The following is a 22,065-nucleotide window of genomic DNA, read 5'->3' as shown; positions in this document are numbered from 1 at the left end:
ACTACCTACAACAACAAATCCGCCCACCATGTTGCCCACGCCGCTGCGCGAGGTGTAAGCCTTTCCTCAAACCCCCCTCAATCCCAAACCCAATCCAAACCCCACGCAACTAACCACCAACCACCCACCAGCAAGCCCAAAAACGCGCGCACCAAGCGGCTCCTCGCCGCGCGCGAGCCGCAAATCCACGAAAACCCGAAAACAACCCTCTTCCTGCGCGGCACGTCCTGCAGCCAAATCACCCAACTCGCCATGGCCGACCTGCACAGCCTGAAAAACCCGCTCGCGATAAAATTCACCAAAAAGAACCCGCTGCACCCCTTCGACGACAGCACGTCGCTCGAGTTCTTCTCGCAGAAGAACGACGCCGCGCTCATGGTGTTTGGCGTGCACAGCAAGAAGCGCCCCCACTGTTTGACGTTTATCCGGCTGTTTGCGCACAAGCTGCTCGATATGTTTGAGCTGTACATTGACCCGGACACGTTCCGCACGCTGTCGCAGTTCAAGAACAAAAAGTGCGCCGTCGGGCTGAAGCCTATGATTGCTTTTTCCGGCACCCCGTTCGATAGCCCCACCCCCAACGCTTACACCCTCGCCAAGAACTACTTTACCGACTTCTTCAAGGGCCAGGACGCCCAGAGCGTCGACGTCGAGGGCCTGCAGTACATGATCCACTTTTCGGCCGGCGACGAGGTCGAGGGGTCCCCCGCGCCCCAGATCCACATGCGCGTGTACCTGATCCGCACAAAGAAGAGCGGCCAGAAGCTGCCGCGCGTCGAGGTCGAGGAAATGGGCCCGCGCATCGACTTCCGCGTCGGAAGAGTCAGAGAGGCCGACGAGGCCGTCATGAAGGAGGCGCTCAAGAAGCCCAAGCAGCTCGAGGTATATATTATTTCCCTTTCTCTCTCTCTCTGTCTCTCTCTTTCCCTCCAGATAATTACATACGTATTAACGCCCCGCTCTAGCCCAAGACGAAGAAGAACGTCGAGACGGACATCATCGGCGACAAGATCGGCAGAATACACCTGGGCAAGCAGGATCTGGGCCAGCTGCAAACGCGGAAAATGAAGGGTCTTAAGAGGAGGAGGGGAGACGAGGAGGAGGCGGATGGAGAGACTATGGTCGACGAGGATGAGAGTGCCGACGAGGACCTGGAACCCGACACACACCCCAAGCGCGAGCGTCTATAGCCGACACGTCGTGTCGCGCAGACGCGAGAAGTGAAGAAAAGGGGGTAAAAAGAAGAAGAAGAAGAAGAATAGGAAGGGGAATAAGAAGTGGGATGAAGTTTTAAAAAAGGGAAGGCTAAAAAGCAAAAGGTCATTAAAAGCGAAATGTAATCGCCGCAAGGAAATTCGTTAATACAGCGTCATGCTCGCACAGACATATTTGAGCCTGTCCTCGGGCGGATCGCGCTGCAAGCTGCGAATCATGCCCTCGTACTCCTCGCTCGAGGGCAGGCGGATGCGGTCCACGCCCTTCATGCGGTGGTGCATAGTGGCGTAGACCTCTGCGGCGCCGGCGCGCTCAATGACCATCTGGTCGCGGGGGCGGGCGTAGAAGGCGCGGTTGATCTCCTGCCAGCCCGAGGGGGCCTTGCGGTCGGCATGGCGGATCTTCAGCAGCCAGTAGTGTTTCCACCAGAACGAGGCGCCGGCCTCGAAGACGAACCAGTTGACCCACGAGTCGCCGAAGAAGACGTCGCGGCGGTCGGGCTTGCACCAGTCGAGCGTCTCGGTGCCGAGGGTGAAGTAGCGGCGGTGCTGGAAGGCCATGCGCAGAATGGTCCACATGGCGTCAAAGTCGCGCGCGCCCTCGGGCGTCAGCTTGTTGTAGATGTAGTGGCACTGCAGGGCGGTCGTGAGGTCCTGGCGGCGCTGCAGCAACGCCTTGCGCTGCTTCTCGGCCGTTTCCTGCGGGCGCCGCCACGACCACAGCGCCCGCTTCGTCTTGCGGAACATGCGGTTCGGCCAGGCGGGGGGCGGCGTTCGCCGGTGCATCAGGTCTCTTTTTTTCGGGGGGTTGCGGATCAGAATACGGGGGACGCACTTTCTGGGTGGGGGGTTGCGGGGCAACAGCAATAACTACTCACTTTGGCAGTTTCGACTCGATTTTGGAGTCGGGCGTCTCTTCGACGTCTTTGGCGATGAGGGATAGAGCTTCGAGGATGCGGAAGCCATGGGCGACGTGGCGGCGGATATCATCGCCTACCTCGTCCTCCGAGGGGATGCCGTCGAGCATGGGCAGGGGCGTGCCGCAGTAGCGATGGCGATCGACGACGATGGAGGCGAGGTGCTTGGGGATGAGGCCGGTGAGCCATTTGATAGTGTAGGGCGATTCTGGCGGGGGGGGGGAGGACGGGGTTAGCGCGCGGGGTTGGTTCCAGAGGATGAAGGAGGGGTAGGTAGGCAAGTACTTGGGATGACGCGGATGACGGGCAGCGAGAGGGTGCTGGAGTTGATGTTGGTGGGCGGGGGTCGCAGCAGGCGGCGGCACTCGGGGAAGGTGGTGCGGGCGACGGCCTGGACAATGGTGCTCTCGTAGGTGGCGATGAGGTTGCGGAAGGCGCGGCAGGTCAGGCGCAGCTGCAGGAAGGCGTCGATGTCGCAGTGTTCGATGATGATGATGAGGATCTCGTCGGGCAGGCGTAGCAGGCGGGCGGCGCTGCGAGGAAGAGCGCTGGCGCGCAGGCGGCTGGTCAGTCCGGCGGCCCGACCCATGTGTGGATGGTGAGCTGCTGGGTAGGTGAGAAGGATGTTAGGTTCGGTACTAAATGCTCCGTGACGTATGTAACTAAATAAATAAAAAAGAGTGGCTGAAGCAAAGTACAGTCGACAGTAGCTCAGTATGTACACCGCGCGGGACGCAGCCACATTTTTACTGTTCGACAGCACCTCGGCAGGCACCCTCACCGACACAAAGACGCGGTGGGGTCGAGCGTAGCTTGGCGCCCTCAGCTCTGGGAGCGTCTGGGGTCGTGAGTTCCTGATCACCGCGCGCGGCCTGCAAAGCCCCGCGCCCGTGCGAGCTCCACCTGCCGGGCGTTTTGCCATCATCATCAGTTTTCCATCCATATCTTTCCCATCTCTCTTTCTCTCTCTATCTCACGCCATCTTCTTCTTCTTCATCACCATACCATATTCTTCATCTCCCCATTCTCCACTCTTTGTATCACCCCCCGTCTCTCCACACATACACGTGCACACATCCCCCCAAGCCCCCTCCCCCGATAAGCGAACGTTGCTGCCCCGCTATCTCCATCAGTATGTACCTAAGGCTAGCCTCCGCTTACCGCCTCCCGAAAGGAAGGAATGGAAACCGAAAGCCACGCCCAGCGCCAGGCACACCCACACACGCGCGCACACACAGCCCGGTTTCAGGCTTTCCGGGCAGCGCCCCGACTGCACGCGCCTCTCTCGCTGTGTGGCTAAAAATGGCATCATCTCTGGCGTCTGTGAAACAAATGTCCCGTATAACATAGGTAACTAGTCGTAGCTAGCCACTTACTCCTAGGCTTTGTTTGCTTAGCAGCTGCGTATGTAGGAGCCAAGGAGCCGCAACAGAGCCTCCACAGCCGCATCGCGTCGCGACGCTCAATCAAGGATGCTCGCGCACGCACGCCTTATTACATCATGGTGCATGGCCTCCCGACTCCCTTTCTGCAGCAGCAGCCAACCCTACGTAGTTGCTCCCAGTCCCAACTCCCATGTTCCTTGCTGCTTTGCTTTGCATCGGCACGGCCCACCCGTTCCATCCTTACTCTGATCGCTGGCTCGGAACAAGGGGGCCGAGAGACGTCGTCAGCGCCTTTTAGATGATGATGATGATGATGATGATGATGAAACGCCCCGAAGAACCTACTGCTTGCGTACCCACCTTTTTTGCGTGTTGGACCTTGCTCCTTGCTTGCTCCTTACTGCTGCGATAGAGGAATGTGGTATAACGCGTCTATGAGATGGGCTTGCGCCACGTGTTGTACAGAGTAGGTACGGAGTATGTACATGTTACTCACACACACATCTATATTGTACGAACATGCGCCTCTCGCGTGCCGGCTCTCCCCACATGACACGACACGACACGACATGGCTCCCCGCCTACTTATAACGATCTGATGGAGATCCTATTGCCCGAGGGGTATAACTACCGTCTCCTCCGCCGGCTCCAGCTCGACGACAAAAGTCCTTGCCGGACGATCGTAACTTGTGACCATATATCATGGGCATGCATGTGAGCGCGAACGAGAGGCGCAGTATAGAGATCATACGAGCATGGAAAGAAAACTCGATAGTACAACCTCGTGCCCGAGTGTGTGCAGTGCACTGCAATGCAGCGGCTTCAGCAGCAATAACAGCAAAATTAAAACATCATAGGTATCATCATTCCCTCGCCCACTCACTTCCCCTCGCATCTCATAAAACCCCCACCTCCACCCTCACCCCCTCACCCACTTATCATCACTCCTCCGCCAAAACGCCCGCAACCCGCAAGCACAAGTCCAGAATCTCCAAGTGCTCGTCGGCGCCATCCGCCAGCCGCTTGTCCGTCTCGGAAAACACGAGCGCAATCGCGTTCTTGTGCAGGTCCGCCACGCCCTCGTCGTACATGACGGCCTCGTACAGCTGGCCCACCACTTGCCCCGCGCTCCACCCGTCCGCCACCATGTCCTCGACCACGCGCGCCACGCCCTCGTACGTTGAGCCGTTGTTGTTGCTGCTGCTGCTGCGCGGCTGCATTGCTGCCAGCAGCGCCGCGATCGTCGGGCCCGGAATGACGCCCGCAATCTCTTCGACTATGGCGACGGTAACGGGAGGGCCGGACGAGTCTGCGGCGAGCTTTTTGGCGGCGGCGGTGTCGACGTCCATGGCGTCCCCGTCTTTGTCGGCATCATCGTCGTCTTCAAGCACGCGTTTGCGCGCGCCCTTGGTAGGGGCAGGGACAGCAGGCTTGGTGGCGCCGACGAGGCGCGCCGCGCTCTGCAGGAACGTGATAGCCTTGCGCAAGTCGCCGTCGCTGACGCGGACGAGGGCGTCGACGGCCCCATCAGCGAGACGCACGCCCTCGAGCGCCGCAATGTCCGCGAGCCGCGCGCCCGCGCTCGCCACATCGAGGCTCTTGAAGCGGAACTTTGAGCAGCGGCTGGCGAGCGGGTCGATGATGCGCGTGACGTAGTTGCACACGAGGCAGAAGCGCGTGATGCGCGAGTACGTCTCCATGGTGCGGCGCAGCGCGCTCTGCGCGTCCTGCGTCATGCTGTCCGCCTCGTCCAGCACGATGATCTTGAACGGCGGCACCGGGTACTTGTCGCGGTACGCCTTGCCCGCCGCCCCCGCCGGCGGGTTGCTCAGCTGCTGCCGCGCAAAGTTTTTGACTTTTTCCCGTACAATGCTGATGCCGCGCTCGTCCGACGCGTTGAGCTCCAGCACCCGTGTCTTCACTAGCTCCGGCCCGTACAGCTGCTTCGCGAGCGCCAGGATCGTGCTCGTTTTGCCCGTGCCCGGCGGGCCGTAGAATAGCATGTGCGGCAGGTTGGACGACTGCAGCGTGCGCTCGAGGACGTTGATGGTGTGATCTTGGGCGGTGACATCGGCGAGGGACTTGGGGCGGCTGAAGGCACGCCAATGTCAGCTTTGCTTGCTTGCTCGTGCATGATGAGAGGGTGTCCGCACTATTTCTCGACCCAAGGCTGCAGCCGGTTCGTCTCTGGTTTTGAGGCGGGGGTTTTGGAGGAGCTGGCGGCGGCCGCGGCGGCCTGGCGCGCCTTGATGTCGAAGAAGCTTGCCATTGTGGGAGGGAGAGGTGGAGAGGCTGGGGCGGCGCGTCGTGGTGGTGGAGTTGAGGTGTCGCGGGCAGGATTCGCGAAGCCAACCCGACGCGACGCGACGGTGCCAAAACACGTGATGACGCATTTCCATTAAATTTGCTCCCCACTTCCCAGCAGTCACTCCCCCACCTTGACCCATTTCCGTTAGCTTGCCCCTCTCACAAACATGCTATTTCTTATGTAGTTACGCGTTTATCTTTCCCCAAGTCTTAATGTCCCGATATTCTTCTCCCATCTCCGTCTTCCCGCCGTATCCATGCCCATAAATACGCCTAAAAAAGCCCATCAACCAAAACAAGTAAGCCAGCAAGCAAGCAAGCACGTAAACCCAAAGAAACAGACCGAGCAAAACCAGGACAGACGTTGAGGGTGCAGGGATGCGAGAGCGGCGATGGCGGGGTATTAAGCCATCCGACTGCCTGCCTGCCTTGTCTATCTGCCCAATCCAACATCGAACAAGAGATATCTTGCGACGAAAAGCAAAACAACGTGTGCGCGGAGCCAGAGCAGTTGGACGGGTAGATGGTAGATATATCGGCCACAGAAGACGGTGCGCCATGCCGACGACGACAAGCGATTAACAACAGAGGTAAGTAGGTAGGTATATAGACAAAACAGAGACGGATAGACGGACGGTGGGTGGCAAGCCAAGCCAAGCCAGCAAGCAGGCAAGCAAGCAAAGCAAAGCAACCAAACAAGCGGGCATACGAGGCCAAAAAACCAGACAAATAGAAAATATAAAAGACAGCAGAAGCGAGCAAGAAAGCAAGATAATAGTATGACAAAACATTTCGGTTCAGCAAACGCGGCGCAAGAGCAAACGAAAATAAAAAAAGGGAATCGCTAAAGAGTATCGCTCGATCTGACTTGTGAAGACGAAGAAAACGAAGCAAGTGAAGGAGAAGAGTTAAACGCATATCTCACGATGCGTCGCCACCGCTGCTGCCGCTGCAACCGTTATTGTCGTTGTCGTATTCGTGCGCGCGAGCGCTCGTACGCGCCCCCATACTCCACCCCTAGCACACTTACCCCCTCAATGCCCATCAAACGCCCCACGGATCTTGCCATAAAGCTCCGTATCCAAAAAGTTATAGTGTGGATCAAAGAAGCAAAACGGCGCGCGTAACAGCGTCTCTGCCGTCGGCCGATCCGACGGATCAATCGTAAAGCAATCATACATGAAGCTGACGGCGGCAGGACTGATGTTCTGCGACACGTCGTCCGGAATCGGCGGGGCCTGGTTCAGGCTGCCCAGCTTGTAAATCGCGCCAATGGCCTCTTCTTTGCTCCACGGGCGCCGACCCGCGAACATCTCCAGCACCACGCACCCCAGCGACCAAATGTCGACTTTGGCACTGTAGCCCTGGCCCTGCGAGCGGATCACCTCGGGCGCCATCCAGAAGACGGATCCTTGCATCGAGTTTGTGATATCGTTGCCGTAGATGTTGTCTGTCTTCTTCGAGATACCGAAGTCGGAGATCTTGCATGTGCCATCGAGGTCGAGAAGAATGTTGTCGGCCTTGAGATCACGGTGTAGGATACCCTCGCGGTGGAGGTAGGCGAGGCCGTCCAGCGTCTGCCGTGTCAACGACGAGACGACAGCTTCTTCGAATTTGCCATGCTTGCGCAAACAGCTACCAACGCTACCACCGGGAATGTATTCCAGGAAGATAGAAATCGAGAACTCCTTGCGCTCGCATCCCAGGTACTGCACGATGTTCGGGTGGTCCAAGTGCTGCATCGTGTCGATTTCGCGGTCCAGCGCTTCCACCAGCTCCTTCATCCGGTCTTTGTCCGTCCCGCCCAGGTTGGGCTTCACTTCGACTTGCTTGACGGCGATCAGTTCACCCGTCGTCATATTCATACCGAGGTACACCCGTCCGAACGTGCCCTTGCCGATCAGTTGACCCTTCATCCATTTAAACGTGGGCTGGCGCTGCAAGTTTTGCTGAACGGGCATCGTGTTTTGTGGGATCGACGACAACGGGATCATGCGGCTACCGCGCGGCGGCTTGACCTGCTCAATCCTGGCGCCGAACATCTTTGTGCTCTTCCTCCGCACAATGTCGCCAGACTTGAGCGTGTTGACGCGCGCTGGTCCGGGATACGACCGCTTCTCCTGGGGCTGATACTGGGACCTGACAGTCTCACGGATAGACTTGGTGCGTCCGAGGCCACCCGCCTTGCGCATGTTCCGCTGTGCCATGGACATGATCGTATCGCCACGCTTCAGCGCCGACTGGTCGGAGCTCCGCAGAGTGCTCTCATCTTCAGGCGCTGACAATGGTGTAACCGCACGGCTAACATCCTGGGGGGTACTGGGCTCCTGTTGGCTCCTGCCATCCTGGGTAGGAGACGCTGGGGGCGTCTGCTCATTCTCGTCCATAATCGGTTGATCGAGGTTGACGTTCGGGAAGAACTCGTCGAGGTGTTCCACAAGAGCCTCGGGCGGGGGACGGTTAGCCCAAATGTCACTCGCGAAGGATTCCCGTCGGCCATTGAAGGCCCTCCCCTCCTCCGGTGAGTCCAGGGAAAGGTCCGTAGGGATGAATCTGTCAATATTAGGCGGATTTCCGCTGGCGCTAAGTCCCCTGCCCCTTTCAGGTGACGCGAAACGTATCTTTGACTTGGTCTCAATTGACAGCGAGGGTCTTTGGCTCCTCGCCGATTGAGGCTCTTCAATCTTCGTACGCGGCGGGCTCTTAGTCGCAATAGGCTTTGCGAACAAGCCGTCGTCAGAATCTTCATCAGAATCCTCCGCCGTAATAACCGGGGACTTGGAGAACGCCACATGCGTCTCCTGGAAATCGAAGTTTGACCTTCTGGAAGACATGCGCGAGAGCGACGTCGGTGGGCCCGCAGTACTTGGGCTGACTTCCGGCGAAACGTGCATCGCGAGCTCGGCCGAGGCCTCTCTGAGCTTGGAGATGGCGGGGTTCTCGACGGCGGACTTTTCGAGGGTCGAATCTGGCTTGTTTTGCTGTGCACGGTCCTCCATAGGAGCTTCCGTAAAATAGTCAGGAATCATAAACGGAATTTGACCTTTGCTCATGGTAATACCATGAAAACTTCTAGGGGACCCACCTGGACTACCGTTCCGAGAAGCAGCAAAATTCACAGCAGTCATCGCTCGTTGATGCTTCACCTCTCTGTCAGTTGGCGTATTCACAGTCGGCGTGGGGATGGTGGGCGAGGCGCCAAAGAATGACGATGCCGAAGGCTTGAGTGGAGCACGCGGAGGAGCGCCAATCATGCCACCAAGCTTGCCTACTCCGAGTAGCGCAGCGCCGATGCCTGATGTGACAGAGGGTGTCTCGGGGAAGGCGCGGCGGGTTCGTTCGACGTCGGGCGTGCCTGTTTCCCCGCTAGAGGTTCGGTTGGTGAGCAGCGGTAGCGGTTCGTCGGCCTCTGGCCGAGAATCACGCCTGCCACCGCGCTCGCGCTTGCTGAGGGTGTTGGCTCTGATGAGTGTTTCGGTCTCGACCTGCGGCGCGGGCGGTGGCTCTCTAAGCGGCACCAGTTTGTTCTTGCGTTCATCGAACGGCCGTTTCCCGTCTTCGTAGGGAGAGTCGCGGCGCTCATCAAAGTCGATGATACCCTCTCGGATGTAGCCGATTGCGCTCGGCGGCGGTTCCATCGGTGACGCCGCCGCTTTCAAGTTGTTCCTACGCTTCTCAAGATATGCCTTTTGTCGGATTTGCATGTCGCGGCGATGAGCCTCGGCTGCTGCCTCAAGCAGCTCCTTGCGTTCTTGTTCAGACATGTCGTTGGTGCCGGCTGCTTCCCACGTCCTGTCCGATTTCTTCGGACGATGACTACTACCATCAACTGCCAGATCGGGGTCCTTGCCGAGGTTGCGGAGAGCCTGCTCTTGGGCTGGCACAAGCGTGGATTCGCCGGATCGAGGATCGGGAGAGTCTAACCGGTTCTGCGCCTGCAGTTCCCTGAGCCTATCTTCATCTATCGGCTTACCGGTCAGTGACATAGGACCAAAAGGCGATGCTACAGTCCCGGCCATGCCCAATCCCAAGCCTGCAGGGCCGGATGCGGGCTCTGGCACGTTCACAAATATCTTCAGATTCCCTGACCCATCTGCTATCCGTCTCGTTTGCATCAAGAGCTCGTCGTTAAGTCCTTCGTCGTGCTCGGTCTGGCCCGCTGCAGTAAGGTGCAGTGTTATGTCAGGTGTGTTGAAGAAACCGAGGTTCCGGCATATCGTGTCGCGCAGTTTACTGGCAGAGTCGATGCCGGTGACATCCACAAGTCGGTAATTCCACCCATCAGGGGTGACGAAGAAAAACTTGCGAGGCTCTGAATCCCTCGTCATGGCGCGAGGCCGCGTCGCGGAACTGTCGGCTTCAGCTTGGGCTGATCTACGCGAGGGGGGCCGTTCGTTCAACGACGTCTCGCTGGAGTTTAAGCTCGATCTCAAGGGGGCGTTGGTAGGTAGGTAGCGGAAGCTAGCAACAGGGCTGGTGGGGGAATCGATGCTTGACTCATCTGGAGATGGATGAGAATCGTGTTTTCTGTCCCGTCGAAACTTGGACAAAAAGCTCTTGTGTTCCTTGGATTTTTCCGGATCGTTGCTGTTGTGTCGACTGCTGCTGTAATCGCGACCCCCTTCGATACAGTTCCTTCGGTATTCGCCAGATTTTCCAGGCTGTTGCCCTGAAATACTGGCCAAGGTCGGGAGATTCGACTCCGAGTTGGCTGGATCGTGGCGATTAACGTAATACCTAGTCGCGCTCGTGGCCTGGGCCGGGCGTACAGATCCTAGTGCAGGGCTTTGTTGTGGGCTAGCCGATCTCAAAGCCTCTCGGGAACCAAACTCTCCTGAGGCGTTGGGACTATGTCTTTTGGATGCCGGGCCGTCGCCAATGTTTCTCAGAACCTTTTCTGAATAGATGCTCCGCCCAGTTTCAGAAACGTGGTCCGGCTGACTCAGGGACGGGACCGTGAAATTGCGCTGTCCAGAGTGGCGCCTCGGGTTTGTCGCAGGTGAATTGAGACTCAATGGGCCCATGGGCTTGCCGGGGCTCTCTCCGTCTGCGGCTGTCGTGGGCGTTGACCCAAACAGCTCCGGGCGTCCCAGGTTTGGCGAGTTCTCAATTGTGCCATCTGCCCCGGCGCTTGTATGGAATGTCGTAGAAGTGCGCCGGCCTGGAACGGGCTTTGCAATCGTGGCAACGCCGCCGTTGTCCACAATCGCTTTGACAAGCCGCCGTAGCCTCTTCCCTTCATCTCTTTCGCGCGTCTGGTCCCACCCTGTTCCGCTCGCAGTACACACTTTTGCCAGCTGCGGAAATATCTCGCCATGAATCATTGCCACATTTCCGCTTGATCCGTGTCCCCTGCCGAGGTCGAGGAATCTGTCCCCTTCGAGATTCATTACTTTAAACGTGTCTTGCCAATCGTTCGAGAAGGAATTTGATGCGAGCCATATCAGAACGCGATCCAAAGGCCATTGGAAGCCAGGCTGTTGAGAAGGTGATACGGGCGTGTTCGCAGCGGTCCCATCGCTGCGCATAGAGGCATGCTTTGCGTGAATAACCGGATTCGCCGAGCCTGAATGTTGGTGTTCCTGGACTGGAAGAACGGGTTGGCCAGGCGGCGGGCGCGTCGGTGCCTGCGGCGTTTGGCTCGTGTAGTTGGCATTGGAAAGCTCCTCAGGCGGCGTGGCCAGCGGCGGGTTCGACTGAGAATAATCCCCGAAGTATGGGTGGTAGCTGTTCGCACTGTAGCTATCCGAAGTGTGGAGAGGCGGAATGCCAACACCCGGGCCAAAAGACTCGCCGCCAGGAATATACGTGGCTGAAGTGAGTGGTTGGGTGTCTGGCTGGGTGCCCATGTAGTTCATTGGCGGCTGCGACGACTGCTGATAGGTACGATATGCGTTAGGGTTGTAAGGAGCGTGCGGGGCAGCACTGTTTGGCGCATTCGCATAAGTATTTGCCTGTCTGTTCCAGTAGGTCGGTGGGGCAGGGGGCGGACCCGGCAGCATCATGGTGTGGGATTGGGAAGGTGCGGTAGAGCGCGGTGGCGGAGGGGGGATGGTCATGCCGCCGTGGGCGGGCGTGGGGACCTGCTGGGGCGGCGGCGGAGGAGGTATGTATTGTCTCTGCATGGTGGGCGATTATGATGTGGCGCAGAGGTTTTGTCTGACAGGCAACTGCAGCTCCGCCAGCTTCTGACACGCGCCGGCTCAGGCTGAGACTGGAGGGTGAAAAAAAATAAGATTTGGTTGGGCACAGCGGCAGCGAGTGTAACGTCGTGATTACGTGGTATTATCTCCATGAACCGGTCATGAGAAATGGCCGTCGCTCGTATGCTGCTCCTAAGGGGGACGAAGCGCCTTTTGCAAATGAAACGCCCAACATCGAGGGTGCCGATCAATTTGCGACTCGCGCAGGCGACTGCGCTGGGCGACTAAGCCTGGCCGTGAAGCCGGACGTGTGCGCAAGCGGCGCGCATGTGCCAAGGGCGGAGCGGTGGTCGGGCGGCAAGCGCGTCGAGCGGGCTTTCAAGCACGCAACGGGGAGGTGGTGCGCGCGGGCGCGCAGGCCGAAAAATCGCGGGTCGGGGGTGTTGCTGGGTTTGTTCGATTTTTGCGCTGCCTGATACGAGGCCGCCGTCGTTCAGGCGGGGCGAAAGGGGCGGCGGCGGCGACTGGGCGCGCGCGCGTGGGGGGTGGACGACCAGCGGGCGGGCGGACGAGGAGAAGACAGGGCGCGGCGCGGGGGAGGAGAAGGAGGAGGAGGGGGAGGGGGAAGAGAGAGGGGGAAAAAAGAAGAAGAGGAGGAGGAGCCGGAGCCGGAGGAATGAGGGTTGTAGAGTAGAGTAGACCTAGAGAGAGAGAGAGAGAGAGAGATCGGGCGGCAGCTAGACGCGACAGTTCCACCCTCGCAAAAGAAGCACAGCACACAAGCACAAGCACAATGCAATGGACCCCCCGGCCGTCTTTTCTTGGCCGCGCGAGTTCCAGCCCGCCGGCTCGCCAACACCTCGACGACAATGACGACGAGGCCATGGTCGCGCCCCCGTCGCCACTGAACACTTCGCGCGAGCCCACCCCGCCGCCGCTGCCGCCGCGCCCCCAGAATCGCGCCCTGCAACTAACCGCCAGACCCACGACGGCCCTGTCCATCCCGACCGTCCAGTCCTTTGCCCAAGACAATGCCTCCTCGACCAGCGACGCCGGCGACACGGCCAGCGTGCGCAGCTTCCTGCCCGCCCTCGAGCCGCAGACCGATGTCGAGAGCATGCTGGGCGACGACACCCACCTGTGGAAGACCATGAGCCACGACCCCCACGAATCCCTCTTTCCCCGCGACGCCGCCTTCGAGCTCGCCTTCGACAGCGAATTCGACGAGCTCGAAGAGTTCAGGACAGACGGCTCCAACGAAGGTCAGCCCGCGCTCCTCGGGCCCTCGGACACGCTCGCTGATGTTGCTGCTGCCATGTAGAAGCTCTGATGAATCAATGGAGATCCAAGTTGAAGCACTACCTGATCCTCTCGTCAGCCGGCAAGCCCATCTACAGCCGCCACGGCGACGACCAGCTCATCGCCAACACCATCGGCGTCGTGCAGACCATCATAAACTTCTACCAAGACGCCCATGACGCCATAAGGGGCTTCACGGCGGGCCGGGCCCGCTTTGTTATCCTCACAAAGGGTCCATTGAACCTGGTCGCCATCAGCAAGCTGGGTGAAAGCGACGGCCAGTTGCGCACGCAGCTAGAGTCGCTGTACATGCAGATCCTTTCCACCTTGACGCTCCCGAGCTTGGAGCGCATGTTCCGTGCAAGAGCGTCGACGGACCTGCGTAGGCCGTTGCAAGGCACGGAAACGCTCCTCTCCGCGCTGGCCGATGGTTTCACCCGAGGCTCTCCGTCGACGCTCTTGTCGGCGCTCGAGTGCTTGAGATTACGGAAGACGCAGCGGCAGGCGATTAATAATATCTTCCTCAAGACCCGTGCGCCGAACCTGTTGTACGGGCTCATTGTCGCCGGCGGGCGCCTCGTCAGCGTGGTGCGTCCGAAGAAGCACTCGTTACACCCGGGCGACCTGCAGCTCATCTTCAACATGCTGTTTGAAGCGGGCAGCGTCAAGGCTGGCGGCGGTGAGAACTGGATTCCGCTGTGCCTACCCGGCTTCAACAACACGGGCTACCTGTACATGTACGTGAGCTTCCTAAGCGTGAACGACCAAGACGCAAGCCGCGACGAGAGGCCGTCGACATCGTCGGGCGAGGACGACGAGATTGCGATTCTGCTCATCAGCGCAAACAAGGAGGGCTTCTACGAGCTGCGGCAGATGCGCGACGATCTGATCGAGGTATGTTTGCGCGCACGGCAGCGGGCCATTCATTCTACTCACAGCGTTGCAGCAACTGGAGAAGAACGGCAGCATGGCGCACATTAAGACGGCGGTGAAAAGGGGCCGGCTGGCCTGCACCGACATAGCACCCGGCACAGTGCTGCGGCATTTCATCTACAAATCGCGCGGCAACGTGCAGTTCACCATGCCCTCGTACGAGCCGCACTTCAAGACGGCGCTGGACCGTCGCCTGTAAGCAGAAGCAGAAGACGGCCGCCGCTACACCCACGACGACGGCTGTGTTATTATTATTTTATGCTGACACGTGCATTGCAGCCTCATCTCGCTCTATGCCTCGCTACACGCGCACCTGCACACCCGCCCCGCCCATCTCAAGATCCACCACGGCACCAGCACGCACCACATTAGCCTCGCGTGGACCACGCCGCTCTTCGAGCTCTACGCCATTGCGCCCGGCACGACGTCGCGCGCCGCGCTGGCCCAGGCCGCCAACAAGGTCATCCAGTGGGTGCGCCGCGAGGAGGAGCGCGTCTTTATCATTGGCGGCGCCGTTTTTTGAGGTAGGGTGGGTGTTTGCTTTTTGCGGAGAAACCCGGAGAGAAAAGGAGGGAGGGAGGGAGGGAGAGGGAAGGACAGGGGAAGCGGGTTTCGGCAGCCGGCGTCGTCGTTGCGGGTGCCTGCACGGTTCTGGACCTGCTGTTGCGATGACGCCAACCAACACTGTGCCATGTTTGCTTGGGAGGAGAGCTTGTCTCGCCCTGCTGCGTCAGCTTTTGCGTTGAGCGGCTGCTTGGATGGCTGGCGTGGAGCGACGACGAGCGGCCATTGGATCAGTTACGAGTACTCTAGAGGCGCACACATACACGAAGGGAAGACAAACGAGAAGACAATCCACGTAAGATACCAACAATCATATTCATACATTCATCGACCCATCCATCCATACACCACTACCTAGTACTCTGAAAAAAAAAAAAAAAAGCCCTCACCACCACCTCTCCCCATCCCCCCTCCCAAACCCAACACCCACACCAACACCAACCCCACGCCCACACACCCCACACCCCCGCACATGGTCCCCCTCGCCCCCGGGATCCGCATCCGCCACCAAGCAGCTGCACGGCTGCCGCGCCCCTGCCCCCGCCGTCGCCGTCCCGGAGCAGAGGTACCCACCGCGGCGCACCCAGTCGGCGTGCGTCTGCGTTTGCGCTTGCGGGTGTGGCTGCGTGTGTGTGTATGTCTGCGTCTGCGTCTTTATCTGCGCGCGCCATGGCGCAGGCGGGTGCGCTGGGGCTAGGAGCGCGGGCTCTGGGAGCTGGAGCTGCGTGGGTGGAGGCGTGCTTCCCGTTGCTGTTGATCCTGCTGTGGTTGACGTTGATGTTGTTTGCTGCGAGGGCGGGGGCGGCGGCGGTGGAAGTGGTGGGAGCGCGGCTGTGGTGAAGGAGGCTGAGGAGGAGGAGGAGGAGGAGGAGGAGGAGATGCTTCTGGAGGAGGCGCGGCGGAGGGGAGGCGGCTGTGCTGGTGCTGTTGGTGGTGGTGGGGCTATGGCTTTCTCCTTCTCCTCCATCTCCTCCTTCTTCCTGGCGCCCGCAGTCGCGTCCGCGTCCGCGCTCGCTTCGCCCTGCCGCCGCCGATGGCGATGCACATCCGCCGTCCCCGTCGTAGTAGTAGTAGTAGTGGTAGTAGGAGGAGGAGGAGGAGGAGGAGGAGGAGGCAAATACTCCTTCCCCATCCGCCCGCCCCTCCCAGGCACGCGCAGCAAGCCCGGCGGCGCATCATCTCCCATGGCGCTGTTGTGCCAGTGGTGTCCCCGTTGATGCTGCGCCAGGAAGCGCTGCACGGCGTCGTGGGCATCGTCGAGGGTTGTGGCTGGCGCGGCGGGGACGTGCATGTGCATGTGTTGGTGGGGGTGCGGGTGGGGGTGCGGGACGTGGATGGGTGACATTGTTGCTGCCTGTGTTTGTGTCTGTGTGTATAGATAGGCTCTCTCCTTCTCCCTAGGTCTCTCTGTGTGGGTGCGTCTGCAGGTAACCATAGACGGCTTTATGTACCTACCTACCTACCTACCCATCTCATCCCTCCATCATCCACCCATCACTAACCCACACCTCCGCGCCTCGCCGCTCCGCCTACTCGTAGGTACCTAGCTCCGCAACCTCCGCACGCGTGAGTGCGTCAGAGGAGGCAGCTCCGGCGCAGCCGGGCGGGCGAGGCAGTAGTAGTACCTACCTAGGCAAAAAACAACCGGAGTCACAACTAACCAGTGGTCAAATTGAAACCAAGCCGAGCCAGCCGGTCTGACAGCGAGAAAAAGAACATCCCGTCCCCGCCCAGCGTCAAGCGTCGTCGTCCCCACACACCCACACACCACGCGACCCCCGAGCCAGCTAGCCAGGATCCAGGATGCGGGACGCCCGGCATTAAATATAACCTTAATCCATTGATCTACATCTCGCTAGTCTGCTCTAACCCACCCCATTAATTGCATATCTGCCTCTAAAATTTGCATTCCTAGCCGCCCCATACCATCCCGAATCCTTTCGCCACGGCCCGTCGGCGCTGTGGGGGCGGCAACGTCCACGCCGGCACGAAACACACTTTCGCGCGATGGATCCGAGGGGAAGGATGACAGAAAACGTCAAACTTACGGCCACAGCCGCCCGGCTGATCGTCGGCGCTGTCGTCCCGCCATTGTTCATGACGCCATCAGCCCATGTGCTCGCCCTGACGTTGTTGCGCCCACGCCCCAAAATGTTCTTGAAGAGTTAAAGTTGCCGCCTGTAAGTCGAGATTGGCCCGTCCTTCCCCAGAAGTAAGCAGTCCAGCGTAGCCCTGGTCGATCGTGCCGTAGCCAAGAACCAAAGGACTGGTCAGTTGATTCTAACTAGAAAAGCTTAAAAAACGTCTGCTGCGAAAATCCCTGACTCAAAACACTACTACTCCTGTTGCGGGTTGGATGATGCCACATGGTAAGTGTTGTTTGTTGCTGTCCACTCTGTACTCCTAGTATAATGGCTGGTGGAAGCATGTAGGATACCATGTCAAGATGCGGCGGCCACATCAGGCGGTCGATCGGCTTGCCTTCATGGGTAATCAAGCACCCGTGTAAGTTCCGAGGTTGAGGTCGCTGTCTTGCAGCCACTCACGCGTCTCTTGCTTCTCAGCTCTTCGTTTCCCGCTCATATTCCTCAGCAGTTCGCCAGTGCGGAACCAAACTTCCTTGATCTTGTCGAAGAACTTCTTAGTCCTGTATTCCGACCGTGGCATGCCTGTCGTGCCTTCATATGTATGGACGCTGCCGCCCATTCCGATCCTCGAGTCTGTTATCGATCCGTTGTTTTCCGGATTTGCACCACGCATGTCCATGGCTGTCTGTGCGCGAGGCGCCGCGGCAACTTTCAGTCTCAAATGCGTTAGACGCCTGCGGAAGTTGCTGCCAGTACGACGGTGAGAGCTGTCATCAGAGAAGAAGCTACGAACTTCGTCAAGATTGAAATGAGCTGGTGGGCTCAGACTCGTCGTTGGATAACGGTCGCCCGGATCATGAGCCTGATCTTCTGTAACGGTGCTATCGAAGCCATTCCACGTCCCGCTATTATCCAGGCCGAGAGATCGCCCGACTCTGCGGGAGATGGAACCGAGAACGCTCGGTCTGCTGCCCTTCGCGGTGTGCTTGAAAGTATCTGGAGAGTCGGCAGCATCAGTCGAGCAGGTATGCTCTCCAATACCGTTGTTCGTAACGTCAGTCAAGTATTCTGAGGATAGAGAGAGACGATCCCTCAGTTTTGACTGACGAGAGCTTGGAGCATCCCGGGTGTGGATTTTGGCCGGAAAGGTTATGTCAATACCAGATGTGCTTTCATTCCAAGGGAACTTCATGCCGAGATTCCAGGGCTTGAAACTCATAGGGCTCCTCTGCGGTGTTTTTTGATCATGTCTATCTACGTCCTTGGCGCTGGTCGCACGTACATGAGCTGGTGCAGGTACTTCTAGCCCCGCTGGCGTTAAACCGTCTTCAAAAAACTCGGCCACGGAATCCTTCCTATCGAGCCGATGCCCTTTTGACGAAGCATTGCTTTGCTTTTGAGGCATATGACTTTGAGACCCTGATCCTTGACTACCGGCGCATTTTTCTCCCTGCGTCAGCTCTTCATAGACGTCATCTTCAATGACCACCAGTACGTTCTTCCCTGGAAGAGCTCGTAGTCGCGCAGAGGACTTCATGTTGTTCAGAAGACCTGGTCTATCTCCCACATGGCGAATTTCTTCGACATCTTCTTTCAGCTCTTCGTCTTGAATCATCGTTTCGATGTCATCAACATATTCTCTGCTGCCGTGACTTCTCAGTTCAGGAATGAGCTCAGAGAGGCGCTGGGTGAGCCCTGAGACAGACGGTATAGAAAGTCGCTCGACTTCCGTAAGCAGGTCTTCAGGAGAGTAAGGCCGCCGGTCAATGGAAGTGTTTGTCATTTCCTCACTTTTCTTTTCCTCTGGTCCAGGCTGCACAATCTCCGGTGTCTTCGGATACAACTCTGGTGCAGGCCCACTGTCCTTTCCGAGCTCATCCAGGCTAGCAAAGAAGCTTCTGTACTTTTCCCGCATCGGCCCGTAAGATTGAGGTCTTCCCAAATCAAGCGACCGCCGTTGATGGAGTTCAGCCGGAGCGCCATCCATTGACAAGGCACCCCGCCCGTCCACAACTTCATTGGCTCTATCTTCTAGAGCTTCATTGAGCTTCGTAAAAAGATCCATGCGGCTGAAGTTCATAGACGGGATGAGACGAGTGTCAGCAAGATTTGACTTATGAGTAGCTGCAGAATTCCTCGCTGTAGTCGTTCCCGTTCCTGTTGTAGTCGAATCCCTGTAATATATTTCCTCCAAAGACACTCCCCTGCCCATTCCACGAGGGAGAGGGAATTTGAAATTGGTAGAAGCTCGAAGGTCTTGGGCACTCTCTTCCAGAGGGTCCTCTTTGACATCGGATAGCTGACTTGGGTACCGTGGCGCGTTTGATAATCTCAGGTCGTTGACGATGCTGTTATCCTTGTATGTGGAGTTTCTTGACGGATCTTCCTCGTCTCTCGTGTCAAAGCAAGGAAAAGACTGCCTTTTAATGGGCCAAACAAGATGAGTTGTTGTGTTGTTGCTATCCCTTGTCTCCTTTGCATCCTTCACCTCACGAGAACCGAAAGACTTTGCAGGTACCGATACGGTTGTGGTTGACTGAACAGTAGCACTTCCAGGGGTAGATGCTTCTGTCGCAAAGGTGATTGAGCTAGGCACTGGACTCTCCATGAAGGCATTCGCTGACTTTTCTGGTGACCGATCAGGACGTGGAGTTTGTACCTCATTAAGAAAGGATACTTTGACAGACGAAGTAGGCGGAGGCATGCTGAGCGCGACCGAGACATCAGACTGGTCATGCCTCTCGACCTGCGCATTTGATGATCTCAGGGAAGGTGCCGACTTTCTGGCCTTTGCTTCATCAAGAGCGCTTGGTGAAGTCAACATCATCGATTTTGCCCGGACTGATGAGAAATTGAACGAGCTAATTCCCGTAGACGGAGTTGGTGGGAGAGGCTTTTCTAGATTCTCAGGGCTAGCAGGAACTTGAAGAGATGCAATTGGAACTGGTACCCGAGGCTCCAAGTGTTGCTCAAGAGTGGACGTTGCTATAGATTTAACCGAATCATGATGTTGAGGTGAAGAGCATCTCGGAGTTGTGTCGCTTTGAGTTGCTGCTGCGATTGAACCTCTTGAGTTCAATCCACCCACTGAGCTCTCACGTTGGCTGTTGTCATCTTTTGGAGGCGGTGTTGGTGGATGTTCTTGAGCCGTGGACATTGACCCTGTAAATGAATCACTTGAAGAATGACTGGAGGCAGACTCCGGAATACATTCAATGTTAACCTTGACCTCGACACTAGATGTAGGTTCCTTTGCCGAGGATGGTTGGATGATAGCTAGTATCATTTCTCTCGTGATACGCCTTGGGACTGGAGATGCTGGAAGTTCGATTGGATCAGGCATGTCCGGAACGGCTTTTACGAGGGGTGATGATGAATCAGACGTATCGGGTGGTGGCGGAGTAGCAGGCAACTCGACAAGCGCTGCAATGTCCTCAAAATAGTCATCTTCTGATTGAGCAGGACCTGGGCCTAATCTGGCTGTAGCCTGTTCGCTCAAGATGTTTTTGATACGTTCGACGAAACCTAGGGGAGAAACTAAAGCAGTAGATGGAGGAGGTGGGGTCATGGACTCTTTATACTTTAGGTCCTCAAAATGCTCACTGTAGTCGTAATACAGCGGCTCCGAACTTTTGGTGGAAGGAGCAATTGATGGCGCCCGGACAGCCAGCGAATCATGGGAGGCATTTCCGGCGGGATGAATCATGACTTCAATTGGAGAATACCCTTGTGGAGTTGGAGGTACCATTGACGGAGGACCAGAAGACAGGCCATCAGACTCAACTGTCCGGTTGCTCCTCACCGACTTTGCGGATCTCAAAGATCTTGCAGGTCTGAGCAGGGGTGCCGATCCATTCCGAATCATTAATGGATGACGAGGTGGTAAGGGAACATCAAGATCTAAGGGCATGACAGCCGGAATAGATCTATCGAAGTGTGGGTCATAGGGAAACGGGCCAATGTCATGGGGTGACATAGAGGGAGGTTGTAATCTCATTCTTCGTACGTGACTCCCAGCCTGATACATTCTCCTGTGCTGCATACCAGTGATGTCGCTCAAGGCTGGAGAAGGCGAACGGAATCCTGGGCGTTTGAGGCGAGTAGGATATTTGTATGGGGAGCGAGCACGCGGGACAGGCTCCATATGGCGGAGACTCGTCATGGAACGAGGCCCTGTCAACCTCGACGGTGGCCCATATACATTCGTGGTTAGTGAGTAAGAACGATTGTCCTTGGAGCCGTTCCGTGCATGAGGGATAAGAGGGGATGAGCCCGGCAGGTCCATCACAGTCGGAGATAATGTGTCCGGTACGAACTGAGGGACATTGAGACTGCTGTTGATAGATCTCCGAGGCGCGGAAGATGTCGATGGACGGGAGTTATGGTTGGATGGTCGTTTGGGTGCCTGAGTCTGAGTCGAGCTGGTCGAGAGTCGCGAAGTGTTGCCACTGCTTCGTCGTTGCTGAGTTGGTCGAGGAATTCTCGAAGAGCTGCCCGCGGCCAAACTGCCAATGTCTCCTAGTTCCGTTGAGGTGCGAAGCATAGACACGACACCGGTGGAAAGCAAGTCCGACTGTGTGAGGTGGGCCTTTCGTGTGCCTCGGGTTCCTCGGGAGCTGACGGACGTGTACGATGCCCTGCTCGCACGCCCGCTAAGATTTGGCTCCAACTCGGAGAGAGGCATGATGCTGCCAGCCTGGCTTGATATCCAAAAAGACGCCCTGGTGTCGGGCGGGAGAATGAGCGAATCGAGTAGCGAGGGGGGGCGTGAGGAGGGAAGAGAGGGAGAGGGAGAGAGAGAAAGTGACGCGAAAGCGACAGTTATGGAACATCGTAACGGGAAGGCGGAGAAGGGGAGAAAAGCAACGAGCTCGCGTGGGCTGATGTGGAAGTTGCGGTGGGAGACGCAAAGAGAGAGAACGAGGAAAGAACAACGGTGTCTTCAGAGACACGACCGTGCATCACCGAAGAGAAAAAAGCAGCCTCGGAGAACAGAAAGATGGATTTTTGTTTCGGACTAGGGTTTAATACCGACAAGCGCATCCTTTCGTCGAACAATGGCTGGTGTTACAACGGTAGCCTTGTGCCGATGCGGTAATACAAGCCTCGGACTGGCTGTGTCTTGACGCCATGCAATCTACCCCAAACGATGAATGCTCAAATGACCAAGTAACAAACTGCGGACAATCATGTCATTGAGAATGCTCGTGGATGCG

At 57.6% G+C, this 22,065-nt stretch overlaps 7 protein-coding genes across 7 annotated transcripts; 2 read left to right on the top strand and 5 right to left on the bottom strand.

Moving 5' to 3' along the window:
* Positions 1–28: 28 nt before the first annotated feature.
* K452DRAFT_296017 (uncharacterized protein) lies at positions 29–1,190 on the top strand (the record flags this gene model as incomplete). The annotated part of the gene is made up of 3 exons (XM_033541885.1): positions 29–54; positions 132–882; positions 966–1,190. 3 exons carry the CDS (start codon positions 29–31, stop codon positions 1,188–1,190), a joined length of 1,002 nt encoding a protein of 333 aa, XP_033400300.1.
* Positions 1,191–1,358: 168 nt separating this feature from the next.
* On the bottom strand, positions 1,359–2,925 carry K452DRAFT_356746 (uncharacterized protein; the record flags this gene model as incomplete). Its single annotated transcript, XM_033546074.1, has 3 exons — positions 2,417–2,925; positions 2,093–2,339; positions 1,359–2,052 (listed from the first exon to the last, which is right to left on the bottom strand). Exons 1-3 carry the CDS (start codon positions 2,718–2,720, stop codon positions 1,359–1,361), a joined length of 1,245 nt encoding a protein of 414 aa, XP_033400299.1. The 5' UTR covers positions 2,721–2,925.
* A 1,318-nt stretch (positions 2,926–4,243) lies between these two features.
* K452DRAFT_316556 (uncharacterized protein) lies at positions 4,244–5,785 on the bottom strand (the record flags this gene model as incomplete). The annotated part of the gene is made up of 2 exons (XM_033543980.1): positions 4,244–5,607; positions 5,670–5,785. 2 exons carry the CDS (start codon positions 5,783–5,785, stop codon positions 4,458–4,460), a joined length of 1,266 nt encoding a protein of 421 aa, XP_033400298.1. The 3' UTR covers positions 4,244–4,457.
* A 109-nt stretch (positions 5,786–5,894) lies between these two features.
* Positions 5,895–6,620, bottom strand: K452DRAFT_143956 (uncharacterized protein). Its single transcript, XM_033535450.1, has one exon. It carries the CDS (start codon positions 6,381–6,383, stop codon positions 6,009–6,011), a length of 375 nt encoding a protein of 124 aa, XP_033400297.1. The 5' UTR covers positions 6,384–6,620; the 3' UTR covers positions 5,895–6,008.
* Positions 6,621–6,857: 237 nt separating this feature from the next.
* On the bottom strand, positions 6,858–11,882 carry K452DRAFT_222876 (uncharacterized protein; the record flags this gene model as incomplete). Its single annotated transcript, XM_033536582.1, has 2 exons — positions 6,858–8,973; positions 9,034–11,882. The coding sequence occupies 2 exons, from the start codon at positions 11,880–11,882 to the stop codon at positions 6,858–6,860; spliced, it is 4,965 nt and encodes a 1,654-aa protein (XP_033400296.1).
* Positions 11,883–13,258: 1,376 nt separating this feature from the next.
* K452DRAFT_284909 (uncharacterized protein) lies at positions 13,259–15,165 on the top strand. Its single transcript, XM_033540026.1, has 3 exons — positions 13,259–14,159; positions 14,212–14,393; positions 14,478–15,165. Exons 1-3 carry the CDS (start codon positions 13,296–13,298, stop codon positions 14,719–14,721), a joined length of 1,290 nt encoding a protein of 429 aa, XP_033400295.1. The 5' UTR covers positions 13,259–13,295; the 3' UTR covers positions 14,722–15,165.
* Positions 15,166–17,255: 2,090 nt separating this feature from the next.
* On the bottom strand, positions 17,256–21,574 carry K452DRAFT_356742 (uncharacterized protein; the record flags this gene model as incomplete). Its single annotated transcript, XM_033546073.1, has 1 exon — positions 17,256–21,574. The coding sequence occupies exon 1, from the start codon at positions 21,531–21,533 to the stop codon at positions 17,256–17,258; it is 4,278 nt and encodes a 1,425-aa protein (XP_033400294.1). The 5' UTR covers positions 21,534–21,574.
* Between the last annotated feature and the right edge of the window lie 491 nt (positions 21,575–22,065).

This window comes from Aplosporella prunicola (genome assembly GCF_010093885.1).
Source record: "Aplosporella prunicola CBS 121167 unplaced genomic scaffold K452scaffold_6, whole genome shotgun sequence".
Classification (NCBI taxonomy): Eukaryota; Fungi; Ascomycota; class Dothideomycetes; order Botryosphaeriales; family Aplosporellaceae; genus Aplosporella; species Aplosporella prunicola.
The sequence above is the reverse complement of the archived record's forward strand: the minus strand, read 5'-3'. Positions and strand labels throughout refer to the sequence as shown.

Excerpts from the sequence above, each read along its gene's own strand:
- K452DRAFT_143956 (XM_033535450.1), bottom strand. The coding sequence starts at position 6,383 with ATGGCGCACCGTCTTCTGTGGCCGATATATCTACCATCTACCCGTCCA.
- K452DRAFT_284909 (XM_033540026.1), top strand. The coding sequence starts at position 13,296 with ATGAATCAATGGAGATCCAAGTTGAAGCACTACCTGATCCTCTCGTCA. Across the intron at positions 14,160-14,211 it reads TGCGCGACGATCTGATCGAG|CAACTGGAGAAGAACGGCAG; the intron begins GTATGTTTGCGC and ends ACAGCGTTGCAG. Across the intron at positions 14,394-14,477 it reads ACGGCGCTGGACCGTCGCCT|CCTCATCTCGCTCTATGCCT; the intron begins GTAAGCAGAAGC and ends CGTGCATTGCAG.